The sequence below is a fragment of the Trachemys scripta genome, chromosome 1 (assembly GCF_013100865.1).
Source record: "Trachemys scripta elegans isolate TJP31775 chromosome 1, CAS_Tse_1.0, whole genome shotgun sequence".
Lineage (NCBI taxonomy): Eukaryota > Metazoa > Chordata > Testudines > Emydidae > Trachemys > Trachemys scripta.
This window is the reverse complement of record NC_048298.1, coordinates 55,507,356-55,527,447: the sequence shown is the minus strand read 5'-3', so window position 1 is coordinate 55,527,447 and position 20,092 is coordinate 55,507,356. Positions and strand designations below refer to the sequence as shown.

The 20,092-nt window shown below is 38.1% G+C and overlaps 1 protein-coding gene across 2 annotated transcripts in view; it reads left to right on the top strand.

Annotated features, from left to right (window-relative positions):
- Positions 1-20,092, top strand: part of SCAF11 (SR-related CTD associated factor 11) — a gene marked incomplete in the record, with an annotated part of 64,098 nt that overhangs the window by 30,254 nt on the left and 13,752 nt on the right. For both annotated transcript variants that reach the window (XM_034770001.1, XM_034769992.1), the window contains 5 exon segments: positions 763-827; positions 3,336-3,391; positions 8,085-8,182; positions 9,206-9,295; positions 12,544-12,650. In XM_034770001.1, coding sequence (XP_034625892.1) covers positions 763-827; positions 3,336-3,391; positions 8,085-8,182; positions 9,206-9,295; positions 12,544-12,650 — 416 coding nt within the window.

The following is a 20,092-nucleotide window of genomic DNA, read 5'->3' as shown; positions in this document are numbered from 1 at the left end:
TAACTCTGTTTATGGTTGTTACTGCATGAGCTTATTCAACAGTAAAATAAACTGATTATAAATTAATCTATGAATAGAACAGTGAAGGAGCCACAATGATACTTTGTTGCTTCTTATTTCAACTGAGTTATGATTCCAGAACTTACAGTAGCTCAGAAAGCAATTAGCAGCTGTTTCTCCTATATGCAAGCATGCAAATCTAAAAATTACGAAGTTTTATGTGCCAAAATATAGTAAGCAAATTCACCAAGAGCTGTATACTGGATTCTTAAAATAAACTAGTTTATTTGTAAACCAGTGTTGATGTATTTTCCTGAATAAAATTTTAAACTCCCTTTTTAAATTGTAAATTTCTAAAACTATTAAAAGATTAACTGCAAAGGTTTTGCTGAAAATTAAAAACATGCAAGATCTTCACTTGGTGGTCTTTGAAAAATGGTAACAAATAAAATAGTCTGTATACCCATTACATTGTTTCTCAATGGTTTTCAGATTGATTTGGGAATTGATAATATAGTGAGAGTTTTGATTCTCTGCAATTGTGAAACGAATTGCTTGAAACAGGGACAGTTAATGCAAAATTTTGCATTGCAGATGATGTGAAGTTGCAAATCTTGGCTCTGATCCTGCAGTCTGATCCTTAGCAATCCAAGTGCTTTAAACTTACCAAGGTTTTAAAGCTGTTTAGGGCAGTGATGGTGTGTGTCTAGTGCAGCAGAAACTATAGGTGCTATTGCAAATAACTCTTCATTAATATTACAGAAGGGATGCACGTGCTGACAAAGGACCATTAATAGAAAAACTCTGTAAAGATTTGAAGAACTACAGTAAGTTGATATTTTTCTTTCTCTTGTTGTTACTGTTAGAACCACCTGGATCTCATCCTCCTATTCTGTGATTACTTTCTTTCCTTCATTTTCATAATTCTTTTAAGATTCTATCAGTTTTGTATCACTTACATTTACAAATGGAACCCATCTTTCTATTGCTCAGAATTTGGATGAAAAGGGAAAATTTATGTTTATGGTAGAAGTATATATACACTTTACCATGCAAAGTTAATATGACAGCTTTCGTTTTAATCATAATGAAACTGGCATATATCACAAATGAAATGGATTTGGTTTCAGCCTACCAGGTGGTGTTCTGCATCATGGAACCACTGCACAGTTTATCAGAATTCAACATATTGGCAGTCTCTGCTAAGAGGAAGCCCACAGCTAGGTTATAGCAGTTCAGTACCGAGTTGCTTTAGCAGTATTTTGGGGGAACGTTTTCAGAGAACCTTTCTCTAGTTAATAGTACCAGCATCGCTCTGTTTAGTTCACAAAATTCAGCCAAACCTTTGAAACAGTAACCTGCTTGGGAAAAAGCCATTATCAGATAGCTTAGAAAGTAAACAGTATTAAAGTGATTTTAAAAAATTATTAATCTAAGGTGCTACAACAGTTATTTTAAAAAGTTTCCTTTACTTGACAGTAGCCATTTAAATCTGATATAATGTAGAGACAAAATTGCAAGATGACATTTTCTTTGTTGATACTATTTATAGCTATTAATAAAATAGAGTTAAAGTTGGCTTGGGATATTGAAGTTAATCTGTTACAGTACATCTACATTGCAAAAAAAAAAACCACCTTTCAGAGCCCAGGTTAATTGACTCAGGCTCATGGGCCTCGGGTTGTGGGACTACAAACTGCAGGTCAGATGTTCAGGCGTAGGCTGGAGTCTGGGCTCCGAGTCCCTGAAGGGGGGGAGGTCTCAGAGCTCAGGATCCAGTCCAAGCCCAAGCATCTAACCCGCAGTTTGTAGTCCCACAAGCCCAAGTCAGCTGACCCCGGGCCAGCCGCAGCTGTGCCATGGGTCTTTTATTGCAGTGTAGACATACCCTTAGATTGTCTGTTGAAGTGATTGGAAAACATTCTCTTTATCTGGTGGTGAAATGAAGGCTTTATGGACCTTCATAGAACTTCAAGCAGAAGGTCCATAAAGCCTTCAAACTTAAATCATCTTCTGTATATCACAGGCCATTAAATTTCACCCATTTATCTTGTACTGAGCCCAGTAACTTGTTTAATTAAAAACATACCTTCCAAAAAGGCATCCTGTCTTGATTAGAAGACATCAAGAGTTGTAGAATCCATTACTTCCTTTAGCAGTTTGTTCCAGTGTTTAATCATGCTCACTGTTAAAAATGTGTGCCTTATTTCCTGTTAAAATTTGGCTGGCTTCCGCTTCCAGCACTGGTGCTTGTTATGCCTTTCTCCACTAGATTAAAGAGCCCTTTAGTACCTGGTAATTTCTCCCCATGGAAGTATACACTGAGCAAATCGGCTCTCAGTTTTCTTTTTGATAAACTAAACACATTGATCTATGTAAGCCTCTCATTGTAAGGAATTTTCTCCAGCCTTTGAATCATTTTTGTGGCTCTTCAGAACCTCAGAACTCCAAGTGCAATTAATGGAAATTGTATGCAAGGACATTTTGTGAAATTAGCCTTGTATCTTGACAATATTGTCACTTTTTTCAATAATCCATGAGTTCACATATCCTTTCATAGTGTTGGCCGTAACTAAATGGAAGAAATATTATGTCGTGGATCCCTTTCTCTCTTATTCCCAATTTTGTATCACCTCTCCTCCCATTCATTATTGCATATCATCCTGGTGGCAGGTATAGCCATTGCTATGTATTTATTTTATTTTATTATTTCTATTACCATCATATTAGGAAAGTGGTGTTGTATTTTTCACTGTCCGTTAAGGTAGTTTAGTGGTTGGAAATAAGTAGAGCTATTACTTTGACTAGCTTGATCTCTGTGGTCTATAAGCAATTGGTCTATGAACAAGTTTAAGAATTGCTTTAATAATCTATTTAGTTTCTAAATAAAAACTCAATAACTTTGGTAATCTGGAATGCATAAATTTAGTTCTATTAGCATCTCTCCAATTGACTGCTGAGAAATTCTTTGTGGAAAAGTATATATCACAACATAAACATAGTTTGATCAGCCCCTCTCTCTCTCTCTCGATGAAATTGTATGTGTATGTTATGAGCTATATACATTAATGGACTACTCAGTATTTCATTTTCCATTCTTATATGCACTAGTAGCAATTTCCTCTCAAAGCAATTCCCAACCAGTTTTTACTGGTTATTCTCCATAAATTACTTCTTGGCTCTTGCCAGTAACTATAAAAAAAGTATTTGGAGAGAGTCTCACTTGGCAGTGCATACAATATTGCTGTTGCATTAATGCTCTTAAATGTATAATTAAAAAAGAGCAAAATGTGTTAAAATTGAGACCAAAGTGTGTCCTCTTAATTTTTGTACAGGTGGTATTTCAGATGATGAAAGAAATAAGGAAACTGCATCTGTGAAGATAAACAAGGTTTGTTCAAATAACTGGAGGAAATACCTTGGTTGAAACTAACTAGGAAGTGAAAGTCTCAAGTTTTTTTTTTTTTATATTGTAAACTATTTTGAAAGTTAATTTGTCTGTTTTGTCTAAAATACTGCATATCTGTAGTTACTTAAATCACTTGCCTTTTTTTTTTTTTTTTTTTTTTTTTAATAATACTGGTTATGTGAACTTTTTTCCTTTGACAGTCTACCTGCAAGACAGTTTTGTACTGGTACATTTTGTTCACTTATACTAAAATGTCACAAGGGTACCCTGCAATTACCTAAAAGTGAGTTGCAATATAGTTCCATGTCTCAGATTGTGGCAGCTGGAGTGCTCAAAGAAAGTTCTTCTCTAAAGAAAAATAGTTTGGAACTTTATCTTCTCACCAACTTGAGGCATCAGCCACAAGCTCTTAGGCAAAGAAATTAAAATATAGAAGTCACAGAGAGAGGAATGCCTGAATCAGCAGGTGTAATTAACCAAGTAATTTGCTATGCAAATGAACATTCAAATTTAGAAAAATTCCATTTTTATGGGATTATCTGAGGATAACCAATTAGCATCTTCCAGTTCTTTTGCTTTCTTTGTATAATTTAATGTTACACCAAAGGTTCAGAGCCAAGGTTACAAGAAGCCATGAAGTCTCCAGCCAGTTTCTTTCTTTTCATAGCTAGCTGTGATCATAGAGACCTTCACTCTGTGCCCAGAGTTTTTCTTGGATTTTGCCTAAGAATTCTTTATTTGCTGTTAGTTACATTAGACAGTTACATTTTTAAATGTATCTGTATCATGCATAGTTTAGGTTCCATGGCCCCAGTTTTCCTGGTGTAAGATCCACATACCTGGCGTCTGGTGGGCCTTGAGGATATTTGTTTTCTGGATCATTGTTTCTTGTGTTAGGCCTTTACCTCTTGGAGCCCAAAAGTAATTTCAGGCTTTCTCTTCCTGTGATATCCCCCACAAGCCAGATCTTTTGATCTGTTTGTTGGGGTCTCATTCCCAAGTAGATACGAAGTTATCATTCACGCACTTAGAAGCATCTGAAGTCGGGGGAAAAGGCCTTTGATGTCAGATCAGTCCCTTAATCTGGCTCTGGGGTGGATGAATACTTCTTAATAGAAGGCAATATGCCACATACATAAGGTACCCAGTTTTTCTGCAGCAGAAATCAATGGAAAAAAGACTCCTTTTAATATCAGTGGAAGAGATACAGAGTTCAGAATTATCCAAAACAAAAGTATTTGTTGTTTATATACAGCACCTATTTACTTTAAATATAGCTAGTTTTCAAGGACATTTAACTATATGGAAAGAGTGATAGGATGGCAAGGCATTGAGACTAGTAATTCTACCTATACCTTCACAAGACATTGTCGTAGTGCAAGTTTCCATAGCAAATGCATCCTTTGGTTTGACAGTCCTTCAGACATCAATACTGCACAGGTCCTCACACCTTCCTCCTCAGTGAGTACTGTCTCAGTTACGCACAGTGGAATACACATAGGGAGTTGAAGAAAGAGGTTCTTACCTTGTATGGTAACTGGAGTTCTTTGAGATGTGTGGTCCATGTCTGTATTCCACTACCTGCCCTCCTTCCCCTCTGCTTCAGATTCTTGACTCATGATTTGCAGTAGAGGAGAGGCAGCCAATCCACACACCCCTTCTACTCTCAGTTCAGAGCACAAGGAGATAAGGAGTGTAGTCACAGACCAACAGATACTGCTAGCAAAAATCTTCCAGTCTTATCACATGTGTAGCCACAGTAAAATGCAGGTATGTACCACATGTCTCAAAGAACTGCAGTTACTATACAAGGAAGTGACCTATTTTTGAATTTTCCTCTTATTTAAAAAAAAAAATTAAATACTTGAAATTGAAACAAAACATTTAGTTTTCCTTCAAACACATAATCTGTTTTTGCATTGTTCTCAAGTGAACAGCAGCGTCACTTTGTAGTTTTCAGAATGTTTGAAACATGGAATCTTTACTCTTTGTCCCGGCAAGAAGGGAATATTGATTATTAGGGCTGTCAGTTAATTACAGTTAACTCACACGATTAACTCAAAAAAAAATTGATTTCAATTACAGCACAGAATACAAAGTGTATAGTGCTCACTTTATATTATTTTTTTATTACAAATATTTGCACTGTAATGGAATGGTGGTTGAAGCATGAAGGGACATATGAATGTTTAGCGCATCTGGCACGTAAATATCTTGCGACACCGGCTACAACAGTGCCATGCGCACGCCTGTTCACACTTTCAGATGACATTGTAAACAAGAAGTGGGCAGCATTATCTCCTGCAAATGTAAACAAACTTGTTTGTCTGAGTGATTGGCTGAACAAGAAGTAGGCTCTAAAGTTTTATATTTTATTTTTGAGTGCAGTTATTCTTTTTATATAAGTCTACATTTGTAAGTTCAATTTTCATGATAAAGAGATTGCTTTACAGTACTTGTAGGAGGTGAATTGAAATACTATTTTGTTTGTTTCTTTTTAACAGTGCAAATATTTGTAATCCAAAAGTAAATATGAAGTGAGCTCTGAACACTTTGTATTATGTGTTGTAACTGAAATAAATATATTTGAAAATATAGAAAACATCAAAAATATTTAAATGATATTCTATTAATATTTAACAGCACAATTATTTTTTTATCGCTTGACAGCCCTATTGATTATTAAATTTTTAATCTGGTGTGCATTTTATAAACTGCAATAGTGGGCTGTTGAGACTCCTGCATTGTTGGGTTATTCATAGGAATAAGAACTCCGAAATCTGCCTCCTGTTGCGGTTATTACCGAGACCCTTTCTTGTAAGCAATTGTGGATAAACTTTTATGGTTCATTTTTACTAAAGTTGTGAGAAATATTTGCTAGTATAATATACATTTTTATGTTCATGTACTGTAGCATGAACTTACCTATGAACTCTGCAATCAATTGCTGATTTGTATCATGTCTCCCTGAATTTAAAAATAAAAATTCACAATTGCAAAAGCAAACTGTTACAGTTAAAATAAATTTAATTTTTTTATGTACTGGTGATATTTATTATCTAGCACCAAAAATGCAATAGGCAATTTATGGACAATAGGAAAACGAAGTATGTACCAAGGACCTTAGTGGATTTAGTTATCCCACCATCCAAAAACTTCATAGAATTTAAGTTCAGGCTGCTTATGTGCCAAACTCATTATCGCAATCACTGAAGAGCAAGGACATCTCCAATTTTGGCAACCTGATTGAAGATGCTGTAACACCACACATGATATTATGCACTCACTGACAGACTCTGCACCTCCACAAGATGGTTCTTGACGCTTCTAACTTGCTCAGCAACACAATGAATGCACAACATTCCTCTAGATTGTACTCGAATACAAAACAACCTCAACAACAGTGTAACGTTTTCTGTGGTGATATGAGCAATTAATAAGCGTACGTGGTGGTTGTCCATGGGGAAACATGAGGTTGGAGTTAGTTTTTTGCATTCAGATAAAAGGCAACAGGGGGTCCTGTGGCACCTTTAAGACTAACAGAAGTATTGGGAGCATAAGAGGTTCTTACCCACGAAAGCTTATGCTCCCAATACTTCTGTTAGTCTTAAAGGTGCCACAGGACCCCCTGTTGCTTTTTACAGATTCAGACTAACACGGCTACCCCTCTGATACTTGCATTCAGATGCAATTCAGAGGAATTTAGTGTCTTTGTGCCTGAGCTTACTGCATTTCCAACAAAATCACTGACTCTCCCCAACTCTAGGCTTCTCTGAAAAGTCTCATCCTCAACTCATCCCCTGTGTCCTGTTCTCCCCAAACATAAAAACACTTCTTCTCAGGAACATAGACACCTATTCTTCCCCCATCCCTTGCAAAATCCATTCCCCTCTCTGCTTCCTTCCTTGTATGCTCCTGTCCATGGTGCTGTTGCCTGGTTTGCTGGGGGTCCCAGACAGCTCTGAAAGCTGCTGCTTCTCCTGCCCCTTTATAAAGCCTCTTCTCCCCTGCCCCGCTGCAGATGTGCACAATTCTGTATGCCCCACAGACCCCATCTGTCCCTACCTACCTATAGTCCTCCTTGCTGCCCACCTGCCTCTTTAGGTTTCTGTGCTAGGTAGATCTGGTGACTCCAGGCAGGCTGACCACATTGGAGGAAGGAATTAGCTGAATTGGATTTGTGCATTGACTTTTTCTAGTAAAGATGATGAATGTGATGATACATAACTTAAGCTTTTTTAAAACCCACAAAGTTTGAAACCTGTCGTCTTTCTGAACTCTTTTGAAGATGTCCCTGCGTGTGGGTTTAGATGTTCGTTGGTACTGTGGCTCATTAGCTAGAGGAGTTAGGAAAAACCATGAGACTGGAAAAATTCAAAAAGGTCTAATTTTTAAATGTTTCCTGTACCAGAGCTAGACTACGAAAAATTAAATTGGCCAATGAGAAGCATATGTATAAAACTTGGAGATTTGAATTCAAACATTTGAGTATAAAAGTTTTAGTCCTGCATTAACTACATATCTCAATCCAGGTTTAACTATAAAGCTTCTGTAATATGCATCTGAAGGAAATCTTGCCAATGTAATTTAAAGTCTATGGACAGTCATGTATTAAGCACTAAAGATGCGGAAGATTTAGTACTGGCTCTCTTTCATTTACAATTTTCTTTTGTAGCCCAGAAGACAGACTTGCTCCAATGAGTGCTTCAGAAATCATTTCTGCAGTAGATCTCCTTCCACTGGAGAATCCTTCTCCAGCTATAGAAATGACTGGTGAGTATTTGCTAACGCTTTACCCAAATTACCATGTAAGTTTTAGCATTGTAGATGCAGTAATGACAGTTAAGTGATGCTTTCATTTATATTTTATTACCCCCAAATGCATGTAATTGTCTTACGCTCTTTGCTAAACAAAAGCCTGCATTTTTCCTTTAAAATCTGATACTGGAAATAGAGACCTCAGTTCAGCAATCCATCCCTATTCACCAAAGCATGTGAGTGCATGCTTAAGTCTTACTGGCTTGAATAGGATTTAACCACATGCTTAACTTTAAGCACTTGCTTGATGACTTTGCTGAATTAGATAAGACCATTATTAGTTGACTTTCAGAATAATGAGAGAACACTATTCAGAGCAGGGGCAGAGTTTTAAAAAAAAAAAAAATTAGGTTGCTCATGCAGCAGAGAGAATCTTCTGTTTTTGATCTTACTTGGCATAGAGAGGAGTACTTTTCCATCTCCCTGAACCAGCTTTTGCTAAATGGCCCAGTACTTTTTAAGTCAATAAAGTATGAGATCACAAATATTTTAGGGTTGTTCAGGTAGGTGGTCATGATAAGGGAGAGTTTTGGGAACTCATGATGCATACAAAATGTCTAAAGAAAGAGAAAAATAATGAAAACCTTGAACACTAGTTGGATAATAAAATGGGGAAATTATATATCATATTTAGTACTGTATAACTTAAGAAATGGAGTTCCTCCTCACTTGTCCCATATACACTACCAATACTAAATGTCAGGGTAACCAAGTTTCTTCACTCTTTAATCTCATCACAGACCTTTTCCTCAGGCTGTATATTTGGGAGACTTCTAGAGGATTGATGAATGCTGAAACTCTTCTCTAGAGGAGTTCATGAATAAATCTTGAAACTTAAAATGTTTAGAAATATTCTTAAACTAATTTAGGAATAATTTACTTCTAATACATTTGCTTGTATCAGTTACTGACATGCATAATATCCAAGACTGGCATAATGCAAACTTTTTTTAAAAAGTTCTGAAATTTATCTTTCAGTACAGAACTTACAGAAATCCATACAGTGATCAGACAGAAGAGACGAGAACTGGAATTGTCGTCATCCTCCATGTTAGTTAGAGTTCAAAGGTAAAGAAAAAATGTTTCCTATCCAAAATGTTCAGTGGTTTTAAGTGGATAAAAGTTTAAATGGAAACTCAGGTTTGGAATCACATTATTCAGTTGTTTTTTAACTCTAATACCATAAACATAAAACCAAAATCTGTTTTCAGATCATAATTTTCTACATTTTTCACAGCTTGTTAGTTGCTACTTTTATGTAAATTGAGACTTTTTATTGTACATCCTGGTACTTGCTTTTCATGTGTATCAGTGTGATAACCTCACTGTGCACTGATCTGTGAGCCTACATGTGCCATTTTTCATACATGTGGGTCTAATTTAATTTTGCATGATTCAGGGATTATCAGTGTTTGTTCAATATGTGCATGTTACCTATTTTTAGAATATTCTTCTGATTTAAATGCAGACTACTAAATCTCAAGACTTAAGCTTCAACTTTAAACCAGTTAGTCTTACCCTCTCCCATGGTTGGTTGTTACTTTCTTCAACCTGGGGAGGGAAAAAATCCACATTTTTCATCCAATGGTGGATAAAAAATGGGGGGAATGGATGGACCTTGACGGTTTTAGCAAATGAAACACAAAGCACATACTAGTTCCGTTTATTTTTCTTTTTCATAGTCTCAGCCTATGACCTTTTAAATTTGAGATCGGGTGTAATGGAAAGCTGCTTTGAATAGTTCCTCAGTTTTGTTCTTGTGTGATTCCATTTCTTAATTAGATCAAGCCAGATTTCACTGAGACTGTGCCAATAATGCCATCCGCTCATCTGTCAAATCCCTCCAAAATTTCCTTCAATTGCATTTGTAAGTTTAGTGTCTTTCTGTAGATTCTTTTGAGCATGCTTGGTTTTTTCGCATTGAGCAATAGAGGACTTTGATCGAATTTTCACACGCCCTTGGTAGTTCAATGCAAAGGTAGAGATACAATTTTCCTGAGAGCTCAACTGAATGTGATTGCAAATGGGAAGATGGAGCATCAGTCTTTCATTTTCTAACAGCCAAATAGGGTGATAGTTGTTGCAGAAGTCTTATTTTTGGACTTCAGATGTGTTTTAGGAGTTTGGTAAGTGTTACTATTTTATCAACAAGACAGTGCTGAACACACATTCATCATACATTTTCAAAATAATTGCATCTGAGGAGTTCTCTCATATCTTTCATTTATTTGTTTTCTGAGCAAATGGGAGAGATTTCTTAAACTTTCTTCTGTGTGCTTAGCTGACATACATAATCAGCAGTTTGGACACACTTTTCTGCTGTTTTCAATTTAAACATAGAATCAACATAAGAATAAAATGAAATCCCTCAGCAGATGTGTATAACTGTTAATCAGACACAAGGACTGACTCAATATCTTGCATTAATGTCAGTGTTGATTATTATAGTTTTTTCTTTTTTTTCCTGTATTTTTTTTCTTGCAACTTCTAGTGCTATACTTAAGAGTTATTCTGTCCGGCGGTGTAAACTCAGAGCAAAATACTTCAATCATTTCTTTAAATTACTTATTTTCTATGTAGAAGGCCGTTTTGTTTGCATATCACAAGACTGCAACTTTTTTGTCAAATTGAATTTAAGCCTGTCAGTTGTTGAAATGTCTTAGTCATTGATTGATATTTGCTATTTTTTTTCTTTTTAAAGAGAAGAGACCATTCCTGATAAATCTTATGTTCTAAACCTTCTGGAAGTCTTGGAACAACATTTAACTTAACCATTATAATTTAGATGTTTACCTTGTGCTGAGAATCATGATAGTATCAAAAATGTCTTTTACAGGATCATCAAACTCACCTTTGTTCTGCTTCTCGATTTCATTAGAAAGTTTCATTCAAAGGCATGCTTGATGTTGAAGAATCCAAAAAAACCCATAGGAGATGAGCATGAATTCTTTGTTTTACTACTTATCTCATTCTGACAGTGTTTGATTTAGTGTGGAAAAATTGTTTTAATTACTTCAGTTCATTCAGTGAATTATTTCCTATCATTTACTTCAGCTCTAGGCATATTGAATGAGAAATTTATACATAGGTGTTTAGTAATAGATACCAGTCTTCACTTGCAGTGTTAATCAGTAGGTTTCACATTTACTACAGGTAAAACTAGAAATGATCTAATGAAATCAACATTGTGAAGCAAAAAAAATAAGGTGAGCTAGCCAGCGTTTAAGTAGAACCATGTTGTCAGATATCCTGTTTACTTTCCAGAAGTTTCTGGTCATCTTAGTTCTGTTAAAGTTCATAAATCCACCTAATCTTCAGCACCCGATGACAATTGGCTCTATTGGCTAGCCACACCACTTTCCCCAGTCACCAGTAACTTTACCCACTTTTCTTTCCCTTTGGATTTCTAGGCAGTTCTGTAACTTTCTTATCATTTCCTAATAGATATAACAAGAACCTTGATGTTGTCACCACTTCCCTTTCTATTTTTAGAATAGTTTTCCTTTGCTGATATGAGGTGTTTAGGTTCTAATTTGAGAGTGATACAGAAGTTTAAAAAGATAGATGGTGTGTTCTGGGTTTTGATAATATCCCACCCTCCAACAACTCTGCCCTCAAGCAAAACCCACGTTGTTCTGTCCATATGTTCTCTATATTAGTAAATATACATTATTTGCTAACTTCCCCTGACTGCAGCAAACCAACTTATTCTCCATATAACATGATATGGCACACTGGATCCCTTGCCTCTGGTGGAAACTTCTGGTTCTTCCCTACATCCATAAAAGAAACATTTCTGGAGAAAATAATAACTCTTCTCTCCCCCTATTGTTTTTCCAGAACTCTTGTGTCTGAGGGAGAAGGAATCTCTCATCCCTTCACTATGCTCCAACAGGAGAAAGGTTCTCTTAGTAGTATTTCTTCTGCTTAGCCAATGGAGGGGAGATTATTATTGGACTGACTGTGAGGGCCTACAGCAGGACTTGGATTTTTCTACTGAAACCTTGCTCCAGGTTGTTAGTTATGTCTGATTTCATCTAAAGGGTTATACGGAGTTAGTTATTTTGGTTTTGTCAATGAATAAGGACTCCTGAAGAATACATCTTTCTGGGAAACAAAGCCTACTCACCATCAGCTTTGACTCTCTGTATCACTAGCTACAGGCAGTCCTAGGTATAGTGTTCCATTTGTGAGCATGGTGAAATATGATATTACTTGCTTAGTACATTAAATGACACTGTTGTATCTTATTTTTCTAAAGTTCTTCATAAACCATTGTACCTTTTTCATTGCTTCAATGTTTTTTAATATTACAGAAATCCCTTCATGTTTTGTGAAGCTGAAGCGGAAACCTTTCTTCTTGCTTCCAGTGTAATGCCAGGGACTGTTTTTCCAACACATACCACGCCTTTGGAAAATTTTGGTAAACTTTTTTTTTTGTAAGTTTTTTTTTATAGTTCATATAAACTGTTGTCCCACTATGATTCTTTAAATTAGATGAACTGTTCAGTTGTTATAAAGAAAAATTGTAATGAGATGCAGTGCAGTTAGTAAGCTTCAAACCCAAATCTTTTCATAATCAATTTTCAATGTTAAAATTTAGGAGGTAAACTGTTGTGCCAGTTTCCAAATAATCGGTCAGCTACATAAAACACTTGTTTTCTTCATTTAGTGAAGAGCAAAATGTTTTCTATATGAAATTTTCTTATATAATTCTGTATATCAAAATTATATGAATCTTATATTTAATCTTCTAACCTCATCAAAGTTGTTGAAAGGATGGATAGCAGCTTTGCTGATACATAATATATTATTTAACAACCTAGATTTGCTCTGTTAAATGTCGTGAAGGAAACAATCTTGTACAGGAGGAGGAGTGGTCTAGATTAGTATTTAATTGGTGGGGCACAGCCCTTCACCAAAAGGTGAGGGGGGAAAACTGGCAGAATCGTTTAATCTTTAAGCCCCAGTAGGAATTTGGGGGTGGGGCAGCAGGGAAGGAGCATACTCTCCCTCCTGCTGCGGTGACTGCCATCTAGTCCCTGCTCTAGTCCCTCCTGCCCTCAAAGCCGGTTAGAGTGGAGATCCTCCTCCTCCCCCCAACCTGCACAACTCTGAGATGTGCAGAGCAGAGCTTTCAGAGACAGCGGAACTATCATCAAAACCTCTTTGAAGCAGTGTTGCCTCAGAGCTAAGTGCTGGGCAAGCAGAGAGAGATTTTGGGGCTTCAATGTAAGCAGCAAAAACAGGGAAACACCTACCAAGGGACAAGAACAGGGAGTGAGAACAGTTCCATCAGTAAAAGTACAAAATTGTAGAAAGCAAAAACTTTACCCCTCTCCTGGGTGGAGGGAGAGAGAAATTGATTTTTCAGGGCTCTACTGTTTAGCAGTGCGGGTTAACTGGCTCTCTTTCCCCTCACCCTTGCCCATTTTCCTATTCTTTACTGCATCCAGTAGTGGTAGGTCGACATGTTAACTGGATGCCACCACTAAAATTCTCAGTGAGTGAATAGTTAATATTGACATTTAAATTATAACTGTTTTCAACTGGGTGTCAACTTTGCAATTATTAAGGCAATATAATGTCCCTCAAAGCTATTGTTTCACCCCATCTGCAGATTCAGGAGCGCATTTCAGTAGTTCATATTTTAAAGGCTTTCTTCACCTTAAAGGGGCTAGAAACGTAAGGTTTGTCCACACCTGGGAGTTATACCAGAATAGCTACAATGCTATAGTTATTCTGCTGTAGCTGTGCTGGTCAATTTCCCCATACAGCCAAGCCCTTAATATGCTTTAAATTAAACTCAGGCAGAAATTGGAGCCAGGAGCAGAGAGAAATTCAAGAGCAATGTAAAAGCTTTGTTATTGATTCTACTTTTAAAATTGGGGGAGGAGAGTAATTTTAACTTGAAATATTGGTTAACTTTCATACATTTTCTCTCTTTGGGGCTGGTCCTATTTTGTGGTTACAGATATTTGACTTAGGAACATGAGCCTCTTAATTGAAGGTGGGGTCAGCAATTTAAGAAAGGGGGCTCTTCTCAGGATGATTAGGGACTGCCCTACAGTGATTGAGATGTGGGGTAGGAAAGCACATGATTTCAGCTGCTCTTTTTTTAAACATGGAGCTAGGTTGATGGAAATCCGCTGCAATGGAATGTGGGAGTGCTAGACTTCTCCCCTGAAGTGACAGGGCTTCTCTATTATACTGCACCAAAAGTAGAAGTGTGTACATTTTGGAAAAGTTAATGAAATAAAATATTGAACATTTTATTTAAACAGGTCCCAAATTGTTATTCAGATTGGGTCTAATTAGGGTTGATAATGCTAGCAACTCTTCAAGTGTTGTTGACACTGCATATACCTAATGCAAGACAGGGAACTAAAATCTTCACATTGGCTGCTGGAAGAAGCACAAAACACTGAGTTCGAGTCTTGCCAGGGAAATAAGAGGAAATGATTTTCCTACCATTTTAAAACCAAAAAATCTGTTTTTTTTATCATGCCTATTCATTTGTTCTCTTTATTGGAATTCAATTTTGTATTTACAAGTATTTCACTTTATCTTTTATAGAATAATTATGTTTTAAAATGGGAAGTTGTCTTGTTTCTCGTTACTCATTGGTATATGAAAGTCAAAAGGACTTCTTCGGTGACTTGAAAAGGGTGCTTGGACGGACACCCATGAGATGTTCATTTTCATATACTGAAGCCTTGTCTGAACTAGAATTTAAAGATGTTCTTAGCCCACACATTTTAAAAGTCTAATGTGAACAAGGCAGTATAGGGTTTAATGCATGCTGAACTGTGAGAATTGAAATGTACAGCGCAACCTCAGCAAGACAAGACCTTAAAGAAAACATTGTAGGACCTAATCCAGGTTTTCACTGTTCAGGATGACTCCGCTTGAAGACTTTCTTAGGACTGGTCTACCCTATAAACTTTGGGTACTATAATAATACCTGTTATGGATATGAGTTTTTTACAACATTTTTATATGAGCAAAAAGCAGTCCTAGTGTAGAATCATTCATACCATAAAAAAATGCTTTTGCCATTATAGCTTATTTTATAAGTGATACTTGCAAAAGCACATTTTTGCTGGTAGAAAATGCATATATGTTAGGAGGGTTTGCCATGATAGCTATACCAGCAAACCTTTTCTAGAATACGATCTTAGTCTGTTCTCCCCTCTTGAGTAAATGTCTCCTTGGAAAGCTTTAGCTCCATGGCAGCAACATTTTAGAATATGGACTTCTCCATGTTGAAGTTATGCATACAGTGTCATTTTTGTCTTGCACTGAGGCGCTTTGATGTGTCATTGCCTTAGAACAGGAAATCTTCTAACACTCACTTCTGACATGGAGACTGAAGTTTTCCTACCACACAAAAATTAAACAATTTTAACAGTTTTGGGAATTTAAGCCACCATAGGTGAAATGTAGAGCTTCAACACTTGTCTAGATTGCAAGTTGACCAGGCGAAGCAGGCAAGTGACAATTTGATGTATAACTTTCACTTTTAGTTCTCGGGCTGTAGGTTCATGGAATGGTTTAGTTATTTTAAATTATTTAATTTTCATCATCATAGTTACAATCATTGCCCACAATTTAATCTTTTGGTGCCTGGAGTAAAAGTTTTTAGTTTGGTATTAAGTGTTTATCAGTGGTACCTAACCTCTGACTGGGTGGCCCACATTGTAGGGCACAAGACCCATACAGAAGACTCCAGCAGATTTACTTGTACTCAGTTTGAAAATAAAAATAAGAAGACAACTCTTAAAAAATAAAACAAAGGCACCACAGAGTACCTACCAAAGTCTGCCTCATCTCTAGCAGGCACATTACACTTGTGGAGAGTTGTGTGTAGTGGCAGAAGAGAGATTCTACTCTTTCATCAACTTGACGTGATATTGCATTAGTGAATCTACAAATACAGTATGATTTGGGCAGGCAGTTTCATTATAAGACTATATTTTTTGTGTCATTAGATTTTTCTTATGCTTTTCTTATCCCAAACATGACTTTTTGTAAAATTTGGCAAATTCCATTTACCTGCTTTACATTGTGTAACAAATTTTACACCCTAAAAAAATTATTTAGGGGCTCTTACTTCTCAGCAGTGGATTTGGACATGTTACTTAAAAAGATTTATTTCAGTTCTATTAGGATCCCAGCTTAGTCTTCTTTCAATTATTCCTCTTGCAAGATGATGTTTCAGAAGGAAGCTAGATCATTGAAGTTTGGAATCTTTTGGGAAAGGAGGAGCCTATACCGGAAAGGTGTGCTCCACCTAAACCAAAATAGAACCAGATTGCTGGCATGTAAAACAAAACGGTTGCAGAGGAGCTTTTAAACTTAAGAGGGAAAGCCTTCACGTGTGGAGGAGCTCATGGTTTGGACAGAGACATCTCTTAGGGAGGATCTATTGGGATTATCTATATCAAAAAAAAGAGAAGAGGGTAGAAGTTGATAAAGTAGAGGCAGGAGCTGAAGAGAAACAGTCAAATGAAAAAGGCCCATTCAGTTGCATCATGAAGGCAAACAACTAAATACACCTCTACCCCGATATAACGCTGTCCTCGGGAGCCAAAAAATCTTACTGCATTATAGGTGAAACCGCGTTGTATCAAACTTGCTTTGATCCTCTGGAGTGCGCAACTCCTCCACCCACCCCCCCATTCCCTCCCCCCAGCACTGCTTTACCATGTTATATCTGAATTCATGTTATATCGGGTCGCATTATATCGGGGTAGAGGTTTATTGACAAATTTTATAAGTGCTTGAATACAGATGCTAGAAGTCTAAATACTAATATGGGTGAACTTGAGTGTCTGGTGTTAAATGAGGATATTGATAAAAGTGTCACAGAAACTGGGTGGAATGATGGTGATCAATGGGTCATGGTAATACCAGGGTATAAAATATATATAGGAGTGACAGAGTTGATTGTGCTGGTGGGGGAGTTTTACTACATGTGAAAGAAAGTGTAGAGTAAAAATCTTCTGTGAATCAGACTGTATCATAGAATCTCTATGGATAGAAATTTAATTCTTAAATAACGAGTATAACAGTAAGAATTTACCACCAACCACCTGACCAGGATAGTGACTGTGAAATGCTTAGGGAGATGCTACAGAAATGGAAAATTCAACAATAATGAGAGATTTCAACTATCCCCAGATTGGTTGGACACAGGTAACCTCAGGACAGGATGAAGATATAAAACGTCTAGACACCATTAGTGGCTACTTCTTGGAGCACCTAGAAAGGAAAGGATCTGTACTGGGACCAGTGCTGTTCAACATATTCATAAATGATCAGGAAAAAGGGCAAACCGTGAGCAGGCAAAGTTTCCAGACAATATAAAATGACTCAAGATAGTTAAGTCCAAAGCAGACTGTAAAGAGATCTCACATAACTGAATAACTCAGAAACAAAATGGCAATGTTGATGAATGCAAAGTAATGCACATTAGAAAACATGATATTAACTACATACAAGATGATGGGATCTAAAATAACTGTTACCACTGAAGAAAGGTTTTGGACTCCTCATGGATAGTTCTCTGAAAACGTTCACTCAGTGTGCAGCAGCAGTCAAAAAAGCTAACAATGTTAGGAACCATTAGGAAAGGAATAGATCAGGGGTCAGCAACCTACGGCACGCGAGCCGATTTTGAGTGGCACGCAGCTCCATGCCGCGGTCCCGGTCCTCAGCCCCCCGCCCACTGCTCTCCCCTGTGGGGGTAGGAGGCAGAAGCTTGGTTCTGCGGCAGCCAAGCTTCCCCCCTCCCCTGCTGCTTCCCCCAGCGTGGTGCTTTCCTGCCCGTCCTCCTCTCCTTCGCTGCTCCAATCAGCTGATGGCTCTAGCGAGGGGGAGGGGGGAAAGCAGCAGCCTGTATACAGTTCCGTAGAGGAGGCAGAGAGAGGTAGGGATGGAGCCTGGGGGGAAGGGGGTGGAACAGGGCATATCCCTTCCAGCCCCCTGCCATTAGCCACTCAGGGCAGGGGGCTGGGAGCACCCCCACGAGCCGAGCATCCCAGCCTTCTGCCCTGACCCCCTGTACCTCCAGCCCTCTGCCCTGAACCCTCCCACCCCCCCACACACCCAGCCTTCTGCCCTGCACCCCCCCAGCCCTCTGACCTGACCCTTGAACCCCCTCACACCCAGCCTTCTGCCCTACACCCCCCACACACCTCTGCCCTGATCCCTGAACCCCCCTCCCACACACACCCCAGCCCTCTGCCCTGAACCCTCTCCCCCAGCCCTCTGCCCTGACCCCTGAAACACCCCCCACCCCCCGTCTGGGGTCCCGGCCACAGGCCCTGCTCAACCCGCTGCCGGCTTAGGTGAACAGAACCCCAGGCTGGCAGCGAGCTGAGCAGGCTGGTGGTGTAAGATCAGCATTTTAATTTAATTTTAAATGACGCTTCTTAAGCATTTTGAAAACCTTGTTTACTTTACATACAATAGTTTAGTTATATAATATAGACTTATAGAAAGAGACCTTCTAAAAACGTTAAAATGTATTACTGGCACGCGAAACCTTAAATTAGAGTGAATAAATGAAGACTCGGCACACTGCTTCTGAATGGTTGCCGACCCCTGGAATAGATAAGACAGTAAATATCATAATGCCACTATATAAGTCCATGGTTCGGCCACACCTTGAATACTGCATCCAGATGTGATTGCCCCATCTCAAAAAAGATACACCTCTACCCCGATATAACGCTGTCCTTGGGAGCCAAAAAATCTTACTGCATTATAGGTAATACCACATTATATTGAACTTGCTTTGATCCACCGGAGTGCGCAGCCCTGCCCCCCTGGAGCACTGCTTTACCGCGTTATATCAAATTCGTGTTCTATCAGGGTAGAGATGTATATTAAAATTGGAAAAAGTACAGAGAAGGGCACCAGAAATGATTACAGGTGTGGAACATCTTCCATATGAGGAGAGATTAAAGAGACTGGTACTGGTCAGCTGTGAAAGGAGATGACTAAAGGGGATATGCGGAGAAAGTGAATAAGGAAGTATTCGTGTAATACAAGAATCATGATCACCCAGTGAAATGAATAGGCAGTAGGTTTAAAACAAACAAAAGGAAGTACTTCCTTTTCACACAAGGCAGAACCTGTGGATCTCATTGCCAGGGGATGTTGTGAAGGTTAAAACTGTAACTTGCCTCAAAAAAGAATTCAGTAAGTTCATGGAGGATAGGTCTATCAATTGGCTTTTAGCCAAGTTGGTCAGGGGCATAACCTCATGCTCTGGATGTCCCTGAGCCTCTGACTGCCAGATGCTGGAAGTGGACAACAGGCTCACTCGATAATTGCCCTATTCTGTTCATTCCCTCTGAAGCATTCAGCATTAGCCACTGTCAGAAGACAGGATATTGGGTTAGATGGACCATTGGTATCACAAAGTATGGCCGTTTTTATGTTGAATCTGTGGACATAAGCAAATAGTACAATATGCTGAAACTTATGAGGTGGCAACACCTTTGGCTTGGAGGGATTTGTGACTCATTTTGCCATGGCTATATCAGGTTTGAAGATCTGATTAGGCACGCTTTCCGCTTTGTATGTTTGAGACAGCTACCTAAAGTACATGCTAGTTGGCCAATATGATGTCACTTTGGCAGGATATCAGGGACTGCTTTCTTGATGGTATCATTTCAAATAGCTTTAGTCACCTGGCATTCCTTCTGAGAGTTTGGGGCCTCCATTTAAAACCCATTTCCTGTTCATCTTGAATTCATATTCCTTATAGTAGTACTACTTGTCACCTGTTGTGGCAGTTTCTCTGTCACAGGAAATATTTTAAATCAATTTTTTTTCTAAAAGAGATGCTCTCGT